The sequence below is a fragment of the Petaurus breviceps genome, unplaced genomic scaffold (assembly GCF_028583685.1).
Source record: "Petaurus breviceps papuanus isolate PSGF00001 unplaced genomic scaffold, PetGlider_PUasm1.0 209, whole genome shotgun sequence".
Lineage (NCBI taxonomy): Eukaryota > Metazoa > Chordata > Mammalia > Diprotodontia > Petauridae > Petaurus > Petaurus breviceps.
In genome coordinates this window covers 649168-667748 of record NW_027185854.1, presented here as the reverse complement: position 1 = coordinate 667748, position 18581 = coordinate 649168, and the positions used below count along the sequence as shown (strand labels likewise).

The 18581-nt window shown below is 43.1% G+C and overlaps 1 protein-coding gene across 1 annotated transcript in view; it reads right to left on the bottom strand.

Annotated features, from left to right (window-relative positions):
• Positions 1–18581, bottom strand: part of LOC138165480 (transforming growth factor beta receptor type 3-like) — a 229004-nt gene that overhangs the window by 133804 nt on the left and 76619 nt on the right. The window contains exon 3 of the mRNA XM_069093845.1: positions 7917–8101. Coding sequence (XP_068949946.1) covers positions 7917–8101 — 185 coding nt within the window. The remainder of the gene's footprint in view (positions 1–7916; positions 8102–18581) is intronic.

Sequence of the window (18581 nt, the reverse complement as noted above, 5' to 3'; positions counted from 1 at the left end):
GAGAGAGAGAGAGAGAGAGAGAGAGAGAGAGAGAGAGAGAGAGAGAGAGAGAGAGAGAGAGAGAGAGAGAGAGAGAGAGAGAATTGGTTAACTGCATGAACAACCTCTCAGAGTAAACAGCTGATCAGGTCAAACAAAGCCCATACCACTTCAAAGGAAGGTCAAAAGAGAAAATCTGATTCCAGTAAACAAAATCACAGCCACTCTAGCAACTAATGAAAGTGTTTGCAGCAAACAAACCTCTGGTGTTGCTATAGTTGTTTCTAGACACAGGGGAAACATCACAAAAACTGAGCTCTCTAGGCCAATGGAAGGTGATGGATGATGGCTGCATTTGACTTTCTAAGTCAAGGGGGCAATGAGGAGTTGATTTTTATAATGATAAAAAAGCTAATATTTGCTCCCCACCCCCAGCCCCTTTGTCCTCTATGAAAAAAAAATCTGCTTTTTCTTAGTTGTTTATACTTTTCTGCTCTCTTGTTGCCAGAGAGTCTTTTCTCCAGTTTCCTGCTCATTTTCAGGGAAGCTGTTTCCAAAGGCAATGATTACAAACAGGAGGTGAGGCCCACAGATGTAATATACTCTATACAAATATAGGTTGATGATGTCCTGAGGAGAGCCCAGAAGTGACGCCAACATCACACACAACCTTGGTACCAAGCTTTATTTATAGGCTGCCATAAAGCACATCTCTTATTTAAACTATCTACTTGCCGATACAACTTCTGCCTGACAATTTCCTTACCAGCTGACACTAGTTATTATTTTGAGGCACACTCCTGAGCACCTATTCACCTGGGAGAATAAAGAATGGTGTGTGATACAGTGGAAAGGGGGCTGGATTTCAAATCTGGGGACCTGAATGTGCATCTCAACTTGACCATTTACTAACATGGTGACCTTGAACAAGATATGACACCTGTGTAGACCTCAGTTTCCTTATCTGCAAAATAAAAGGGTTGGACCAGATGGCCTCTGATGTTCAATCCAGCCATAAATGCACAATTCTACAACGACAGGTGGGGCAGCTAGGTGTGCAAGTGGATAGAAGCCAGTCCTGCAGTGGGCAGGAGCTGACTTCAAATCTGCCCTTGGACACTGACTAGCTCTGTGACTCTGGGCAAGTCACTTAAACTTGTTTGCCTCAGTTTTCTCATCTGTAAAATGAGCTGGAGAAGAAAATGGCAAACCACTCCAGTATCTTTGTCAAGAAAACCCCAAATGGGGTCACAAAGAGCCAGCTATGAACACCACCAACAACAATGATCACAGATATGGATTTTAAAAAACCTTTTTTTTTTAATTAAATAGTAGAAATAAGTTCTTTGAGGGCAAGGACTATGTCACTTTTTAGAATTTTCAATGTTTGGCACATAATAGTCACTTAATAAATGCTGATTAATTGACTGACTGGTCAATCTACAAATAATCCTCAAAATAAATGAATTCCATTTCCTGCATGGATCAATAATAGTATATCCATAAAAAGAAGTCATCCACAGAGAACAACAAAAAGTCAGGCCAGGTGACCAGGGAGGGGGAAGGGGAGACAGTACGGGCAATAGTAAAGAAGGCCAATGCAAATTTTATGGATTCAATAGAATTTTGGCAGACTTGATGAATTTTGAAAACTATTTGCAGGGCTGCAATGATATTATATTTCCATGCTCACATACACAGGAAGTAAAAGATATTTAATACTTTTTTCACTGTTGTACTAGGATTCTCTCCATCTATCCCCCACCTTTTATCCATAAATAAATGCTTCCTTTTTTTCCATTCCCTGTGCTGTCCCTGGCCTTCTGGCACCTTTGCCCTCTCTCTCACTTTCTCTCTCTCTCTCTCTCTCATATATGTATGCATTTATGTATGGATGGATTGGCAAAACATATGATTTTGTGTCTCTACTGGATGGCTGAGTCACAGGACTGATGGGATTTCCAAAGGTCATTTGGTATATTGTATCAAATTTAAAAAGTGATGGGCCACAACCATTCACTTCTTATAGGTCTTTAGGGAAGGAAATTTCCCAATTTCCTTTGGTAGCTCAGCACCACAAATGGGAACCATTCCTAGTGTCTCACTCAATTTTTTAATATACATATTCCAAAATACTAGAAAAAGCATCACTTCTGACACTGTTTTCAACAATACCTTTGGGAAATCTCATTGCTTTCCCCTTCTGACCAGTCCTTTCAAAAACCTTTCTCCACAGAAGACATCTACTACTAATTTTGCACGTGTGCACACACACACAAACACACAAACATACAACATATCTCATGTCTGTCCCCTGTTTTATACTCCCATAGCCACCACCTTATAGTTCAAGCCCTCACCTTTTACCTAGTCCAGGGGAACCTTCAGCCTTGAGGCCATATGTGGCCGTCTAGGTACTCAAGGATGGCCCCCCTTTGACCCAATCCAAACTTCGCAGAATAAAATCCCCTTAATAAAAGGATTTGTTCTGGGGCGGCTAGGTGGTTCAGTGAGTAAAGCACCACCCTGGAGTCAGGAGGACCCAAGTTCAGTTCGGTTCCGGCCTCAGACACTTAACACCCACCCACACACGCACATACACACACACACACACACACATACACACACACAACTAGCTGTGTAACCTCGGGCAAGTTAACCCCAATCGCCCTCCAAAAGGGAAAATAATAATAATAATAAAAGGATTTGTTCTGTAAAACCTGGACTCAGTCAAAAGGCCACAACTGAGGACCTAGAAGGCCACGTGCAGCCTTGAGGCCACAGGTTCCCCACCCCTGATCTAGTCTAATACAACAGCCTAATTGGACTCCCCCAATCTCCAGTCTCCCCAGTTTTCTTCTCCAATTAATCCTTTACATAAGGGCCAAAACAATCTTTTTAGTACATAGGAGAAGCAACATGGCATGACAGGTAACCTCCTCCTTACTGCTACTACCTTCCCTCTGCAGATTCTTAATAAATGTTTATTGAATGAATGATGTCTCTCCCATTAAACTATAAGCTCCTTGAGAGCAGGAACTATTTGGATCCCCATTGCTCAGGCACAGGACCTGGCACACAGGCCACACATACACATACACACACACATGCTTACTGACTGATATGCTAAACCTGGGATAGAAAGATTTGGGTTCAAATTCTTCCTCAGACACTTTCTAAGTTATGTGATGACTAACTAACAACTTTAATTGAGCCTATCTGCCTTGGTGATGGAAACTGTAATTGTATCAACTCCCTTCCGGTGCCAAGGTGAGGCTCACATGAGAAAATGTGGGTAAAACACTTTGAAAATGTAAAGCCCTATATAAAAGTCAGTTACCATTGTCATCAGGTCCCTCCCCTGCTCACAAACTTCCCATGGCTCCCTATGGCCCCTAGGTTAAAATACAAATTCCTAAATGTGGCTTTCAAAGTCCTCCATGGACTCCAACTATTTTTTTCAGATTTATTTCACATTATTACTCCCCATCCCATCCCGTACATTCTAGTCACTCTAAATGATTTCCTTCCCTGACAGCAGACATTTGCACTGACCATTCTTCACCCCACCCCATTAAAGGACTCCCATCTCCTCCCTCACTCTAGGAATCCTAGCCTGTCTCTGAGGTTCCTCTCAGGGACCACCTCCTCTGTGTAGATTTCCCTGATTCCAATACCCCAAAATGTTCTTCTCTTCAAATAATCCTACTGCATTCTGGATGACTTTCTCATTAGCTCCCTACTTTGTATTTTGTAATATGTATACATCATGCATGTATGCCTACACAAACACACAAAAACACACACAAACACACTTGAATATAATTGGGCAGCTAAGTAGAACAGGGTATTAATAATGCTGGATTTGGAGTCAGGAAGATCTGAGTTCAAATCCTGACTCAGACACTCACTAGCTGTGTGATCATGGGTAGAGAGAGGCACATAATCTCTCTCTGCCTTAGTTTCCTCATCTGTAAAATTAGATAGAAAAGAAAATGGCAAGCCACTCCAGTACCTTTGCTAAGAAAACCCAAATGGGGGCAGCTAGGTGAGGCAGTGAATAGAGCACTGGCCCTAGAGTTTGGAGGACCTGAGTTCAAATCCCGACTCAGACACTTGACAATTAACTAGCTGTATGGCCTTGGGCAAGTCACTTAACCCCAACTGCTTTGCTTTCCTCCCCTCCAAAAAAAAAAACAAACAAAAGAAAACCCAAATGGAGTCATGAAGAGTTGGACAGAACTAAATAAAAACATTATTCTTACAAACCCCTTGATGACAGGAACATTTTGTCTTTCCATTTCTAGAACCCAGCCCAAAGAAGGACTGGTACTCAATTAACCTCAAGTGTCAGGCAGCAACAGATTTCACTTAGTACACTAAGATAAACACCTGAGTGGGCAAGCCCTCCAGTCCTTTCTTGAAATGTTTTCCTTTCTCTACAGCAATTGATCTGAATTTATTTTCAGTGTAAATACAAGCGCTGCACAATTTAACACCAAGATTGCCGGGCCTTGGCCCTGTGAGCTGGGACAATTGTTTCTTAATCTCTCTGAATGAAACATCCATAAAGAAGCAATTACTGGGTGTCTTCCTAGCCCTCACTAAGAGCTGCATTTCCTTACCCTTCTCCCCCCTACACATTCTCTCCTCTCCCTCAAAGTGGAGAAGGAAAGATGTGGTCCAAGGAGAAAGGAATGAGAGTTGACATTTGTTGCTGCAGCTGTGGAAGGGCCCCAAAAGAATCAGGAGTAGTAATTTACAACATATTGGGGTGAGCTAAATAATCCTACTCTGAAGACAGCCAAATCTGCACACTATTTTCCAGATCAAAATCTATTTTCTCTGCTTTGCCCTCCCCATTCCTGCCCAAAGGGGAGGAGAAGGAGAAGGAGGAAGGAAGAAGAGGAGGAGGAAGGCATATAAGTCATACTAAATAAATGCTTTGGGAAACTGTCCAGCTCTAACCAGAAGAAAGGTCAATAAGAAATGGTTTTCAGGGGAAAAAAAGTTTTTCCTAATCATTAGTGTGAACAGAGGAGCTATGTGGTTTAGTGGATAGAAGGCTGGGCCTGGAGTCAGGAAGACCAGAGTTCAAATCCAGCCTCAACAACTTACTAGCTGCGTGCCCCTGGGAAAGTCACTTAACCCTGTCTGCCTCAATTTCCTCATCTGTAAAATTAGCTGGAAAAGGAAATGACAAACCACTCTGGTGTCTTTGCCAAGAAAACCTCAAATGGGGTCATGGAGAGCTGGACACAACAAAACAACCACAAAGTGTGAGCATGGATTGTGTGGTTTCTCTTTCCCTGAAGATGTGATAACATTTCAGACACATCTGATGAGCCATTTAAATAACAGAGGAGAATAGCACCCAGCATATATCAGGTGCTTACTAAATGTTCACTGGCAGACCAGTGGATTGATGAAGAAACAGATTGGCCCAAACATCTCCTTCCAAAGCTTTCCTAATCCCCACCACTCCCTTTTAAAGCTAATAGCAAACATCTATATAGCCCTTACTATGTGCCAGGGACTGTGCTAAGCTCTTCAACAGTGATTATCTCATGTGATCCTTAAAACAATCCTGGATGGTAGGTGCTATTATTATCCCCATTTTACAGATGGGGAAAACAGAAACAAACAGAGGCCATGTGCCCAAGGCCACATAGCTAGTAAGTTTCTGAGGCAGGATCTGAATTCAGATCTTCCTGCTTCCAAGCCCAACTCTCAATTCACTGTACCATCTATCCAATGATGCCTCCTTTCTTTGAAGGTAAGTTCCTTGAGGGCAAAGACTGTTTCACTTTGGTCTTTCTATCTCCAGCACTTACTACACAGTGCCTAGCACACAGAAAGAGCATAATAAATGCTACTTGGTTGACTGAGGGATAAGGAAACCCATTCTGTCAAATATACTAATTCACCCTAATCTATATCAAGTCAGAAAGATTAAAAGATGAGGCTATTTCCACCCCTAGATGACAACCATCTTCCTACAGCTCTCCTGGAATACAATAGCTCAGAAACATATTATAGCAGGGATTCTTAAACTGGGGTCTATTGTATTGTATTAGGTTATTGTAATGTTAATGGGATTTAAGATCTTCCTGCCCATTAATAGACTTCACAGGGAGCCCATTAAGGGAAGCTTGCTTAGGGGAGGCTTGCTTGTAGGAAGACTTTCACACCTCTTGTTAAATTCTAATTAGGCACTGAGTCATGAGGGTTGTGATGCCCTCTGGCTCTAAAAAGGGTGTCTATAGATATAGATATAGATATATGTGTGTGTATGTATGTGTGTGTGTGTGTGTGTGTGTGTGTGTGTGTGTATCACATACACTCTAAGGTTAGCATTTTGCTTTGGGGCTCACTCATTGGAAGAGTGTTCTTGTGACTTGACCAGATGAGACTCTGAGTAGCTGTTAATGAGTCTCCCACCCTTGGAAAGTCCAGACGTTAGTGCTTCCCTCTCTGGTAACTATATATGTATCAGACAGTTGGATCTGTCTGTTGATCTGTGCTAATTTCTCACACAGTTAGAAGCCCTGTGTGTTGGTTTTTATTTCTCTGTATTCTCTCTATTTTCTTTGTTTGGATTTTCTCTGAAGTTGAGGGTACTGATTTTTCCCCTGAACTAATGAATGTAATTAAAAAAAACTGCTGATCCCTTGAACAGCTATCTTTCCTCATCAAGCAGATCTAAGAACCTGTGCTAGCAGCCATCCTAAGTATGCCAGTGTGATTGATGTTACAAGTATGCCGATAGATTTAAAGAGGTCCGTGAACTTAGATGGAGGGAAGGGGGGGAGATCAGATCTTTATTTTCACTAACCTCTAACTGAAATTTAGCATTTCCTTCAAGTATAAATTTAATATACAAAACATAATTCTGAGAAGGAGTTATACACTTCACCATCACTGCCAAAGGAGTTCAATACACACACACACACACACACACACACACACACACAAAATTAGGAAGCCTTGATTTATAGGGAGATAGTGTGGCACAGAGGAAGGAAGGTCTTCCTTGGCTTCAGGAAGAACTAGAGCTGAATCCCACCCCTGACACTGGCTATGAAACCTCCCGAAAACCACTTGACTTCTTTCAGTCTCATCTGTAAAATGGTGATAATAATTCCTGTAGAACCTGCCTAGTGGGTCAACAAATAATGATCAGCTAGTCAATCACCAACCATTTATTAAGCCATGTGCTAGTGTCCCAGGCACAGTTCTAATATTCCCCTGTACTTGTAAGTCCCAGTTAGGCCCTGGAAGATACAAGAAGAATGAAATAACTCCGACTCTCAAGGCACTTATTTTCAAGCAGAGGATAAGTGTATACATATAAACACAGAAAGAATAAAATGAGATAATATAGGAAACATACTTTACAACCTTTTTTTTTTTTGCTTTTTGGAGGGGGGAAGGTAGGGCATTTGGGGTTAAGTGACTTGCCCAAGGTCACACGGCTAGTAAGTATTAAGTGTCTGAGGCTGGATTTGAACTCAGGTCCTCCTGACTCCAGGGCCAGTGAGAATTCTATTCACTGTGCCACCTACAACTTTACAACTTTCAAAAGTCATATAAGCATCATTTATTATTATTTTTATTGTTATTATAATAACTGTTGGCCAATGCCTCTGAAAGATGAACTTTTAAAGAAAAATCTTTCAGATACTGAGGCAGATTCCGAGTAATCACCATGGAGGAAGAGTCTGAAGTTCAATGAGGCTTTTTGAAATGCTTTTCTATTTTTCTAGCACCCTCTTCCCCAGATCAGAACACAATTCCCCCTAAAGAACTTCTCATTCATATTGAAGTAACCCTGCTTCACCACAGCACTGGAAGGAAAACCCTCTAGTTAAAAAAAAAAAATGGCTTGTTGGCTCATTAAAGGCGCAGTGGCTTTGGCAGCGAACACATTCACCTACCTCTCCCTCAGGCTGGTCAGGTCCTTCATCGGGATTCCGAAGATTCAGGATGTGTACCTCCTGGGGCAAACTGGTCGTACCCCGGCTCGCACAGCCAGACAAGACTGTGAAACTCTCCAACAGGGCTTGGACAGGGTGTGAGGAGTTGACAGGGGACAGCACACACTCTGTCCGAGGCACGGGACCTGCAGAGAGGAAAACAGCCAGAACTTACACATGCCACTCAGAAACATCAGAACTCATCCGAAAACATGCATCCTCCTGGCATTCAGATTCCGCCTCTTGAGTCCTCTGGCCACTGCCAACTTAGCTTAGACCCGGGGTGACAACGGAGGTTTATTATTTCCAACATTAAGAGAGAATGGCTAAACTATTTTTCTAAGAAACCAATATGTTTCATTTCTTTTGAGTGGTTTGTTTTTTTTAATCCCCTTTTGGCTCACAATACTCTGTAAAATTCCTCTGGGTAAGGACACTCCCCATTTGACATTTGCACAGGTCTCCTCCCAAACATCAAAAGAACCCCCACCTCCCTCTGGAAAGGATATTAAAAAACCACAACCACCTAGAACAAGTATATTTATTCATTGATTTAGATAATACATTCAAATTCATTCACTGGGCAAATACCGATTAAGTGCCTAATTCAATACACGGGCGTTCCACTGGTTCCCACAAAATATATAATGTGTGTGTGTGTGTGTGTACGTACAAATATATAAAAAGGCATAGAGGAGATTTCCAACCTGTGGGGACAATCTCTACAGGATAGTCACAGAGCAAAGATAAGGATCACACCAGGATGGGAAGGACTATATGGGTAGTGATTTAGTACCCAAAACCACACTGAAGAGATACATCACACCTCTGCTACAGGACTGCAGTATTAAAGGGTGAATTTCCCTCATGCCAAAGGGCCCCAAGGCTTCATGAGACTGATTGCCCAGGCACCCTCCCTCATTGCAGAAAGAACCCTAGCCTTCCCTATTCCCCGCGCTCTCTCCTAATTCCTCCTTCCTAAAAACAACCTTGTTCCCCTATAGATGCCCCTCCTTCTCCTCTGCTTCCCCCTCTCTCTTCCCCACAACATTACCAGTTGTGCGGTCTTCCCATATCAGACTGCAAACTCCCTGAAAACAGGAACCATCTTATTTGACTGTACTGTCGCAAGAGCTTAGCATGGTGCCTAACATTGTAAGCACTTATCAAATGCTTATTGACAGACTGGCCTGTGGCCCACAGTGATGAGGGCTTTGACCATGTACAAACAGTCATTTCATTATCTCTGACTCTTCGTGACCCCATTTGGTGTTTTCATGGCAAGAATACTGGAGTGGGTTTGTTATTTCCTTCTCTGGCTAATTTTACAGATGGGAAACTGAGGCAAATGGGGGTAGGTGATTTGCCCAGCATCACACAGCTAGGAAGTGTCTGAAACTGGATTTGAACTCTGGTCTTCATAACTCTAGGCCCTTCATTCTATCCTCTTCATCACCTAGCTGCCTTTTTTTGGGTGGAGGGGGGACGGGGACCACAGCAACTCTCAAAGCCTATGTAGGGGGATCATCTGCCTTGGTCGAGGGAGTACCCGCCCTGACAAAATCCCGTATCCCCACAGTGCTGAAGGTGCAGGACGAGAGCAGAAAGAACGCCAAATCTGAAGTCATTATGCCCGGGACTGAATCCTGGCTTTCCACTCAGAAAAATCTACCCTTTGGTGGATGTGGGAGATTTCACACACGCTTCTTTCTCATTGCACCAAGCACCAACCTCTTTTTTCACTGTGTTTGCACAACTGAATGTACTAGAAAGGCCTCTGTATCTATGTTTTGTTTGTTTAATTGGGAGGGTGGGGTTTTCAGGGCTGTCAATAGGGGGGATCCCCTGTATGGAAACTCCATCCAATGAAGAGTAGCAATCCATTTCTACCTTACAGATAGATGATCTATGTGACCTTGGGCAAGGTCCAAGGCTAAGGGGTCCCTGCATCTCTCTGCATCTCTGTTTCCTCCCCTATAAGATGATGGTGTTAAACTTGATGGTCTCCAAAATCCTGTCCAGCCCTAGATACACGTATGAACCTGAGGTCACATTCAGCTCAGGATTGAATTATGTTTCATCAGTCTCCCTTGTTGATGCTGCCCTCACTTCCAACGAAAATGCAATCCAGGTACCCAGTCATCACCAGCCCATTGTCTCAACACTATAAGCAGACACAGTGTTTTGCCAAGTCTATTTCAGAACTGACCAGAATTATCTAGACCGATAACAGCTATCTGGTTTACTCCATGAGGTATATGTCTTTTTCCAATACTCAGAGGCACCCTGTGTCATGTTGCTGGCTCTTTTTTGAGAGACAGCATGAGGTGGCAGAGAAACAGGGAATAGCAGCAGGAACCCAGCATGGTGGCAGAGTGAGCCTCCCTGAAGTGGGTCACTAGAACAAGGCAAACATTAACATAAGCAAACATTTCCCCCACAGCTCCCCAATCCACTCTCCTTTGCCAGGGCCCTTGGGAGGTCTGGTATGTCTGATGCCGGAGGGCTACAGAGAAAAGTTTCCCCCATGTAGCTCTGGTGCCTTCATGGGCTTGATGGGATCTCTGTGCTGAGCTGTGCATTTTCATCTTAATGCCATAAATTTGCCCATTATCCCATCCACACTAAATAAACAAATCAAGGCACAACCAGAAATATTTTATAGCTCAGACAAGCGCTTATCAGAACAAAAATCTAGACAGAGATTTACTATTTACATTGACCTAGCTGGTGCCTCCCTCCCCTCCTCTTCTCCCTCCCCCAGGAAATTCTTTATTTTCAATATATTTTGGAACATTAGTAATAACTCATGTAAAAGAAGAGATGGGGTAACCAAAGAAATCTGGTGTAATAGATAGACCATTGGACTCGGAATGAGGAAGACCAAAGATTGAATTCTCACCTCAGACACTTACTAGTTGGGTGATGTTGGCCAAGTCATTTAACCTCAGTCTAATCATCTATAAAATAAAGCAGTTAGGGTTCATGGCTTCTTGGCTACCTTCTAGTTTCAAATCTATGGTCCCTCGTTTTTTGTCTTGGTCTCTGTTACTATTGTAAGGACTTCTGGGTGTGAAAACTCCTTCCACAAAGGTGGGCCGGTGATTTACTGAATGCTTACAGTTTTAGAGGATTTTATGGAATACTAAAGGTTAAGCTTCTTGTCCATGTTCACATATAGCATTGTGTGCCATAGATTTGAATCCAGGTCTCACGGAGACACGGTGGACCTATCTACAATATTATGTTACCTCTCAACCAGTTCCTTCAGAGTTGGATAATAAGATTTTATGAAAATTGTGAGAGGACAAGAGATTTTTTTTTAATGCAAAGATTCGGGGGGTGAGGGGGATGATACAGGAAGGTGTTTAACTTGAATTCGGGGCTCTCTCCATGGCCTTGCTTTTTAAGAGTCCTGTCCCTGGGCATGGGTTTTCTTGCCCCAAGCATGGGATGAAAATAATGAGATGGGGAATCAGGGAGAAAGGAGGTAATTTTTATTGTGTGTGTGTGTGTTTAGTAACAACATCAACAAAATCAATCAACAAGTATTGATTAATCACCTTACTGGGCTAAGCACAAGAGGTATGAAGACAAAAGTGAAAGAAATACCCTCAAGTACTTCACATGTTATTGGGGGAGATCACATGTACACAGAAAATTATATACCAAATATCTAATAATTAAAAGGTAGTTTGACTGGGTGAGGCACTAGCAGCTTAAGAGATCAGGAAAGGCCTCCTATAAAGAGGGTACTTAAGTTTTCTTAAAGTAAACTAGTTCTAAGATGTGGAGGTGAGGAAGGAAGAATTCCCAGCACAGGACCCAGCCTGAGCAAAGGCACTGGAGACGGAGATAGAAAAATCACCGGGACAAACAGTAATTAGTCCCATTTAGCTGGATCATACACAGTCCAAATGAATGAGCAAATGAAATGTAGAATAAGGTCACAGAGAAATAAAAGCATAAACTCCAAACTACGTACACAGTGATCAAAGAACCCCTGGAGTCTTTTCAAGCTCAGAGATTCTGCTGGGGGGAGAGGGAGGAGAAAACAAATCCTGGGGGGCTGAATCGGTTATTTCATTGGTGTCATTGGGTGGAAACACCCTCTGGTGTCACGCGTCAGACAGCCTTCGATGGATAGGAAGGTTCTGGAAGAGAAGTTCTTAACCTTTTTTGGGGGAGGGAGGGGAGTCAGTCTAATGAAATACTCAAAAAATTTAAGTAAGGTAACCAACGAAACCAACTACACTGAAATACAGTTTATTATATATGTGTGTGTGTATACACACATACATGTATATTATATGCATATTCTTAACTGTGAACTTGTTTATATCTTATATATATTTTAAGCAAATTCACAGTTAAGAATATGCCAGTTGCCCAGAGCAGCCTATCCAGTGTTGGAGAAGCAGGACTAGAACCCAGGTCTTTCTGATTCCTCCATCCACACTATCTACTACGACCTGCACCAGCTTTTCCAAGAGTAACCTTAACTCCTTTTTTCGATGTTGCCTTCAGAGCTCTACTCTAGGTAACCCAGAAGGTATTGCTGCTGCTATCCTTCTGGCCACAGCTATGGTCCAGTGGCAGAGGGTCTCTCTCGGGCTCTTTCGTCCCTCTGCTCATTCTTTCTCAATACGAGATGATTTTCGTCCTTGTAGGTTCTCATTCTTTCCTCAAAGCTCTGCCCTCTCTTTCCTCGCCATCATCATCACTTGTTCCAAATCTTCAGCCCTACTTCGGAGAAGAGAAATGATCCTGAAATGAGGGAGGTGGCACTTCTGGTTGCTGAGCAACCAGTCCCATGGGGCTCCCCCCACCCCCAAAAGCTATCGAAGGCAGGAAATACACTTGTTTTTCTCCACTCTTCCTGAATACCACACATTGCCCTACACCTCTCCAAGTGGTATTTAGAATATTGCATTTTCCCACCCTCCCCCCAACACACACACACACACACACACACACACACACACACACAAACACACACATATCCTGCTCTCAACCTCATCCTGTCTACTTTTGCTTTCCCTTACAGCAGTCCCCAGCTTCAGAACAGCCTCCACTTCTCCTGTGACCACATCCTGGTCCTGGGCACGCTTCAGACCCCCTCCTGCCCTGGGCCACACCTCCCAATGATGGCACTATGATTTGACCAAGAAGGTCCAGAACAATTCTTTTTTTTTTTTTTTGTGTCATGGAACACTTTGGCAGACTTGGTGAGGTCAATAGGCCCTTTTCTCAGAATCATGTTATTAAGCACATACATTACAATACATAAGATTAAGAAGGAAACCAATTCTATTAAAATAAAGTTGTAATTTTTTCCCATTCAAGTTCTCAGGCCCCCTGAAATCTATCCCCTGACCTCATAGACCAACATCTGGTCCAGAGGCAAGTCAAGCTCTTTATTCTATAAACACCAGTCTTCACTGAAGAACCCCTCAACATGGCAGAAAGTCTCTTCATTTTCACCAGCAAGGGTTTTTAGATGCCACAAGGCCAACCTCAGGAACTAAGAAAACCCGGTCCTACGTTCGCTGACGGGAGCACCCCCTTACCCGGAGGGCCGCAGAAGCTTCCTGACCAATCCCTGTTCAGCGTGGTTGCCCACATGTATAAGCGTGGGGATCAGTCCCAGGCTGTGGCTTCTGGGGCACAGCTGCCTCCTTCCCTCACACCCTTCCCTATCACAGGCTGCAGATCCTGATGGAAATCTTCTGAGTACGTGAATCACAGGATTTCAGAGCTGGAACCCAAAGAACCCCCCCCCCCAAGACCCAAGGCCACCTTGCCTGAGGCCCTTCAGTGAGAAGGAGCCCACTGACTCCCAGAGCAGCCTGATGTTTTAGGAGAGTTCTCATTATTGACATCAAGCCAAAACCAGCCTGCTTTAAACTTCTACCCATTGCTCCTGCTTCTGCTCTCTGCGGCCAAACACTCTCTCCTCTATACGACAACCCTCCAGACAATTATCATTACTGTCACTAAGCATTTATTAAGCACCTACTATGTGCCAGGCAGGGTGCAAAGTGCTGGGGATACACAGAAAGGCTTTTGCCTCTTCTCCAGGCTAAATGGCCCCGGTTCCTCCAACCCATCTTCGGTGGCCTACACCATCTTGGATGACCTCTTCTGGGCAGTCTCTAGTTTCTCGATGTCCTGCCTCAAATGTGACCCAAAGTACACCGAACTCCAGATGTGATCTGACCAGGACAGAATACAAAACTGCCACCCCCTTACCCTTGACTTTGCCACTCATGACCCAAGTGACATCAGGAATAATGACAGCTGGCATTTATATAGTGCTCTTAACTTTCCAAAGCACTTCACATAGAGGATCTCATTCTATCCCTCCCCACAATGCTGGGAGGTGGGTGCTATGGTCATCTCCATTTTTACAGATAAGGAAATTGAGGCACAGAGAGATTAAGCAAGTTGCCAGGGAATCAGACAACTTACAAGTGTCTTGAGACAGAATCTGAACCCATGTCTTTCTGATGCCCAGTCCTGGAGCTCTGGGCACTATGGTGCCAATCTACCTGCCATCTCAATGAGCCTGCTTCTTCCTCTGGAAAATGGGCCTCTGGGGCCCTTTCAGCTTGCACTGACGACCTCTCTAATCCTATGACCTTCTGAACAGAGAGCCTTATTTTGTCTTTTTCATTTTCTTCTGGAGGCTTTACTTCCTGCACCAAATCTTCACGTTCCTAACACTCTGACTCAGGAAAGCCAATTAGCGACAGGCTGTGCTGTTGGAGGAGACACTCACCCAAGGGACCACGTTTTTACCTTTCTTTATATTTCCCAATGCTACCCCCAACTAAAATCGCATCTTTTACCATTAGCCTTTCCCAGACCCTCTGAATTCTAGTGCCTTCTCCCTCTTATTTTCTGTTCATGCTGTATATAGCTTGTTTGTATATATTTGTTCCCCTGTTGTCAACCCCATTAGATTGTAAGCTTCTTGTGGGCAAGGGCTGTCTTCTGCCTCTTTCTGTAGGTGCACAGTACCTGGAACATAGTAGGCACTTAATAAATGTTTTTTTTTAATTGCTAGCACAGTGTTTAGCAAACAGTAGGAACTTAATAGATGTTTGTTGACTCTAAATGCCCCTCTCTCAGTCTTTCTGATGCCAGAAAGTGGCATCTCTTTTCACTATGCCATGATGATTCTCTCTCCCCTTGTCTACCTCCCCAACAAATGCAATAAGGAAATAGAAAAACAGGCCTCTCTCCCTTTTGTTCCGGTCTTTTAGATCCAAAGCAGGCTTCCACCCTCAGCCAGGAGCACCGCCCATTTCTTAGGGTGGATTACAGACCAGCCCTGAGCCTGGATAGAATCCAGAAGGAAGGTTTTTTTGGGGGGTGGAAAGGGGGAAATTGATGCCATTGCTGCCCACACTTTAAACCTAATCCTTCCTACAAGAAGAGATTAATATCCCACCTTTTATAACAGAATAAAATCATCTGGGGGAGAACCACTGTCCAATGAGAGGGAAAGCATTAAGTCATTTTCAGATTCGATAAATATGATCCTTAAGCATTCTGAATGCAGATGCATGCCAAGCTAATACAAACATCTGGTACCTATTCTGCCTAATTTTCAGCCCTCTGATTTCCCATATTACCCAAGATATTAATGAGGAACGTGTGTTCAGCTATAACAAATGTAATCATGAGGCAAGGGAGGAGGAAAGGTAATCATATAACTTGGGACCAACCCGTAACATTCGGGGATTTTATTCAAACAACAACATTGGCTAATGTAGTTTCTCTTATGGCCCCAGAGGGAATTCTGCAATGCTGTCAGCTGCAAAGAGGGACAAACTCCCACAGACTGTGCGATTCAGCCCCCTCAGCCTCCTTTTCTGCTTTTGAGCTGAAAATCCCTCTGGCCCCCATGGGATGCTGGAATCTACACCAAGAAGGACCCAACAGTTTCTCATCCAACGACACTGTCTAACTCTAATTGGCTTTCATGAGATGGAATTTTAGGAACACGGGGATTTGGTGGAAAAATAAAAACTCTAGTAGAAAATGAAAAAGACAAAAAACACACCTGGAAAGGGTTGGGCTGAGAAGTCCCTGGGGGTATACATACTCCATGTGCTCATGTTTGGAAGGTCTCAAATTACACTTCAGCAGTTGTACAACCCATCTGGGATGGAGCTTGGGAATGTCCCACTTTTAAACCATAAAAGGATCCCCCTCTGCCCCTCCTCCTCCATCCCCCACTGATATTTTTCAAAGATATAAAGCATAGGCAGAATGGTGCTAGCTAGCCATGACAGGGAAATGAAAGGTGGAATATTCCTGAATCTTGCAGCATCCATTTCCAGGAAAGACGTAGTGGGAAGTTTCAGTGAAGCAGCTTCTTAGAAGTACCCTTATCACCTGCTTCTCTCCTCCGCCCTCTTAGCTTCCACTATCTGAACCCAAAACCATTCTCTTGATTCACCACCCCCCCCCCTTCCAAGAAGTCAAGTATTGATATGTATTACCATTATATGGAAACCAATGTGTGACTGTGTTTATAAACTTTTCTGCTGTGTTTTTAAATGCTAAGAATGAAAAGAGCAGAGCCACTTTCAGAAACCGGCTTCTAAAACCACTAGAAATTGCTAAAATGATGTGTGATCTCTAGACAATCTGTTTTTTAAAAAATGCATTGACAACCTACATTTGCATGATTGTGCAAGTACACACACACACACACCAGCTGAGGAGGAGGAAAAAAAAACAAGAGTTTCAAAATTGGGGAATAGTGACCTTAAAAGGCAGGTTGCCAAAAGAAAGCTTATCCTGATTGGAAGGAGATTCTCCAGGCCTCTTTGGAAGGGCCAAGGTGCCTGCCCTAACTCTAAAGGGAAAGGGAGAAAAGAATAAGCAACAGGGAAAAAGAACTTTAATTAGTGAGAACTAGTAAGCCCCCTTGCAAAGGCCCTCAAGGTTGAGGAAGAGAGTGTGCTTGGAGACAGAAAAAGTCACTAAAAAGATGTTTTCCAGGGACTTTATTTTCCTACGCCCCCCCCAAAAGGTTTGAGTTCATGATTTTGAGTTTATTCATAAAATGAAAGGCAGGAAGAAAGGAGACAATCAGGAACTCAACATTTTTAAAAATGAATGTTGACATAAAATATAGTTATTAAATTAAATAATAATAAAATGAAAACTATTTGAAATAAGATTCCATAGAAAGCACTTACTAATGTTCATTGATTGATTACTCCCCCAAAATGAAGGATTTTATGCAAAGTTCTATTATGAGGTCATTATAACTAACATGCTGATGATGGTTTGTGCAGGATAATTCACAAAGCCCAGCATCAGAGAAGTTTCTATCAGTGAGCACTGGCATTCGAAAAAGATAAGAAAGAAGACTTCAGGGTGCTCTTTGTTTATGTTAAAATGTTTCTAAATTCAAGATATTGAAATAGATGTAACTACATTAGCTTATTTTCACATGCATGAGGTAGGAGGACAGATATGGAATCTCTCGAGTCCTTTCCAATCCTATGATAGTAAAAGCATTTGTTTGGGGAATCAGGGCTTGTTGTTCTGCAGTATTTCTGATTCTTCATGACCCCATTTGGGGTTTTCTTGGAGAAGATACAGATGAAGAAAATGAGGCAAACAGGACTATGTGATTTATTTGCCCAGAGTCACGTAGCTACTGACTGACCGTCTGAGGCTAGATTTGCACTCAGGTCTTCCTGACTCCAGACCTGCTGCTTTATCCACTGTGCCACCTAGATGTCCCACGTTCAATCATTTTTCAGTTGTAACTGACTCCCTATGACCCCATGTAGGGTTTTCTCAGCAAAGATACTGGAATGGTTTGTCATTTCCTTCTCCGGTTCATTTTACAGATGAGGAAACTGAGGCAGCCAGGGTTAAGTGACTTGTCCAAGCTTTTACAGCTAGTAAATATCTTTTCTAGAGTGTCTTCCAACCCTCTGATAGAAAAAAAAAACATTGGTATTTTGGAGTTGGAGGACCTGGGTTTGAATCCCAGCTCTGCTCATTAACCTTTTGTACAGTCCTAGGTAACTCACCCAACTCTTAAGATGGGCATATCTGTAAAAGAAGGGTGCTCTCTACAGAAGCTTCCATGCCTTTAATCCTTTATTTCTCTTCATTTCTAAAACCCAGGTAGTAAAGGCAGGACCTGACTTATGCACAATGCTTTTGTCCATAGCCAATCCCACAAGAGCCCTGATTGGACACTCTTTCCTCTCTGAGCCCTGATACTAATATTCCCTTTAGGTCTGAGTCACCCCCCAACATGGACACGCCCTTCTGCAGGTATCAGCCTTTACCTCTGATACCCTCTGCCATCATCTGTGCCCACCAGTGACATGGGAGCCACTGGAGTCCTTGTCCAGTCCCCTCCAGCAACTCACTTACATGTGAATTATTGAAATACGATGTCTTCATAAACTGGTAACTGCCTTTAATTAGAGATATAGATGACAGACAGACAGAAAGATGAGATAGACAGACAGATAGATGCACAGACAGATGCAGAGATAGATAGATAGATGGACGGACGGACGGACGGACAGACAGACAGACAGACAGACAGACAGACAGACAGACAGACAGACAGACAGA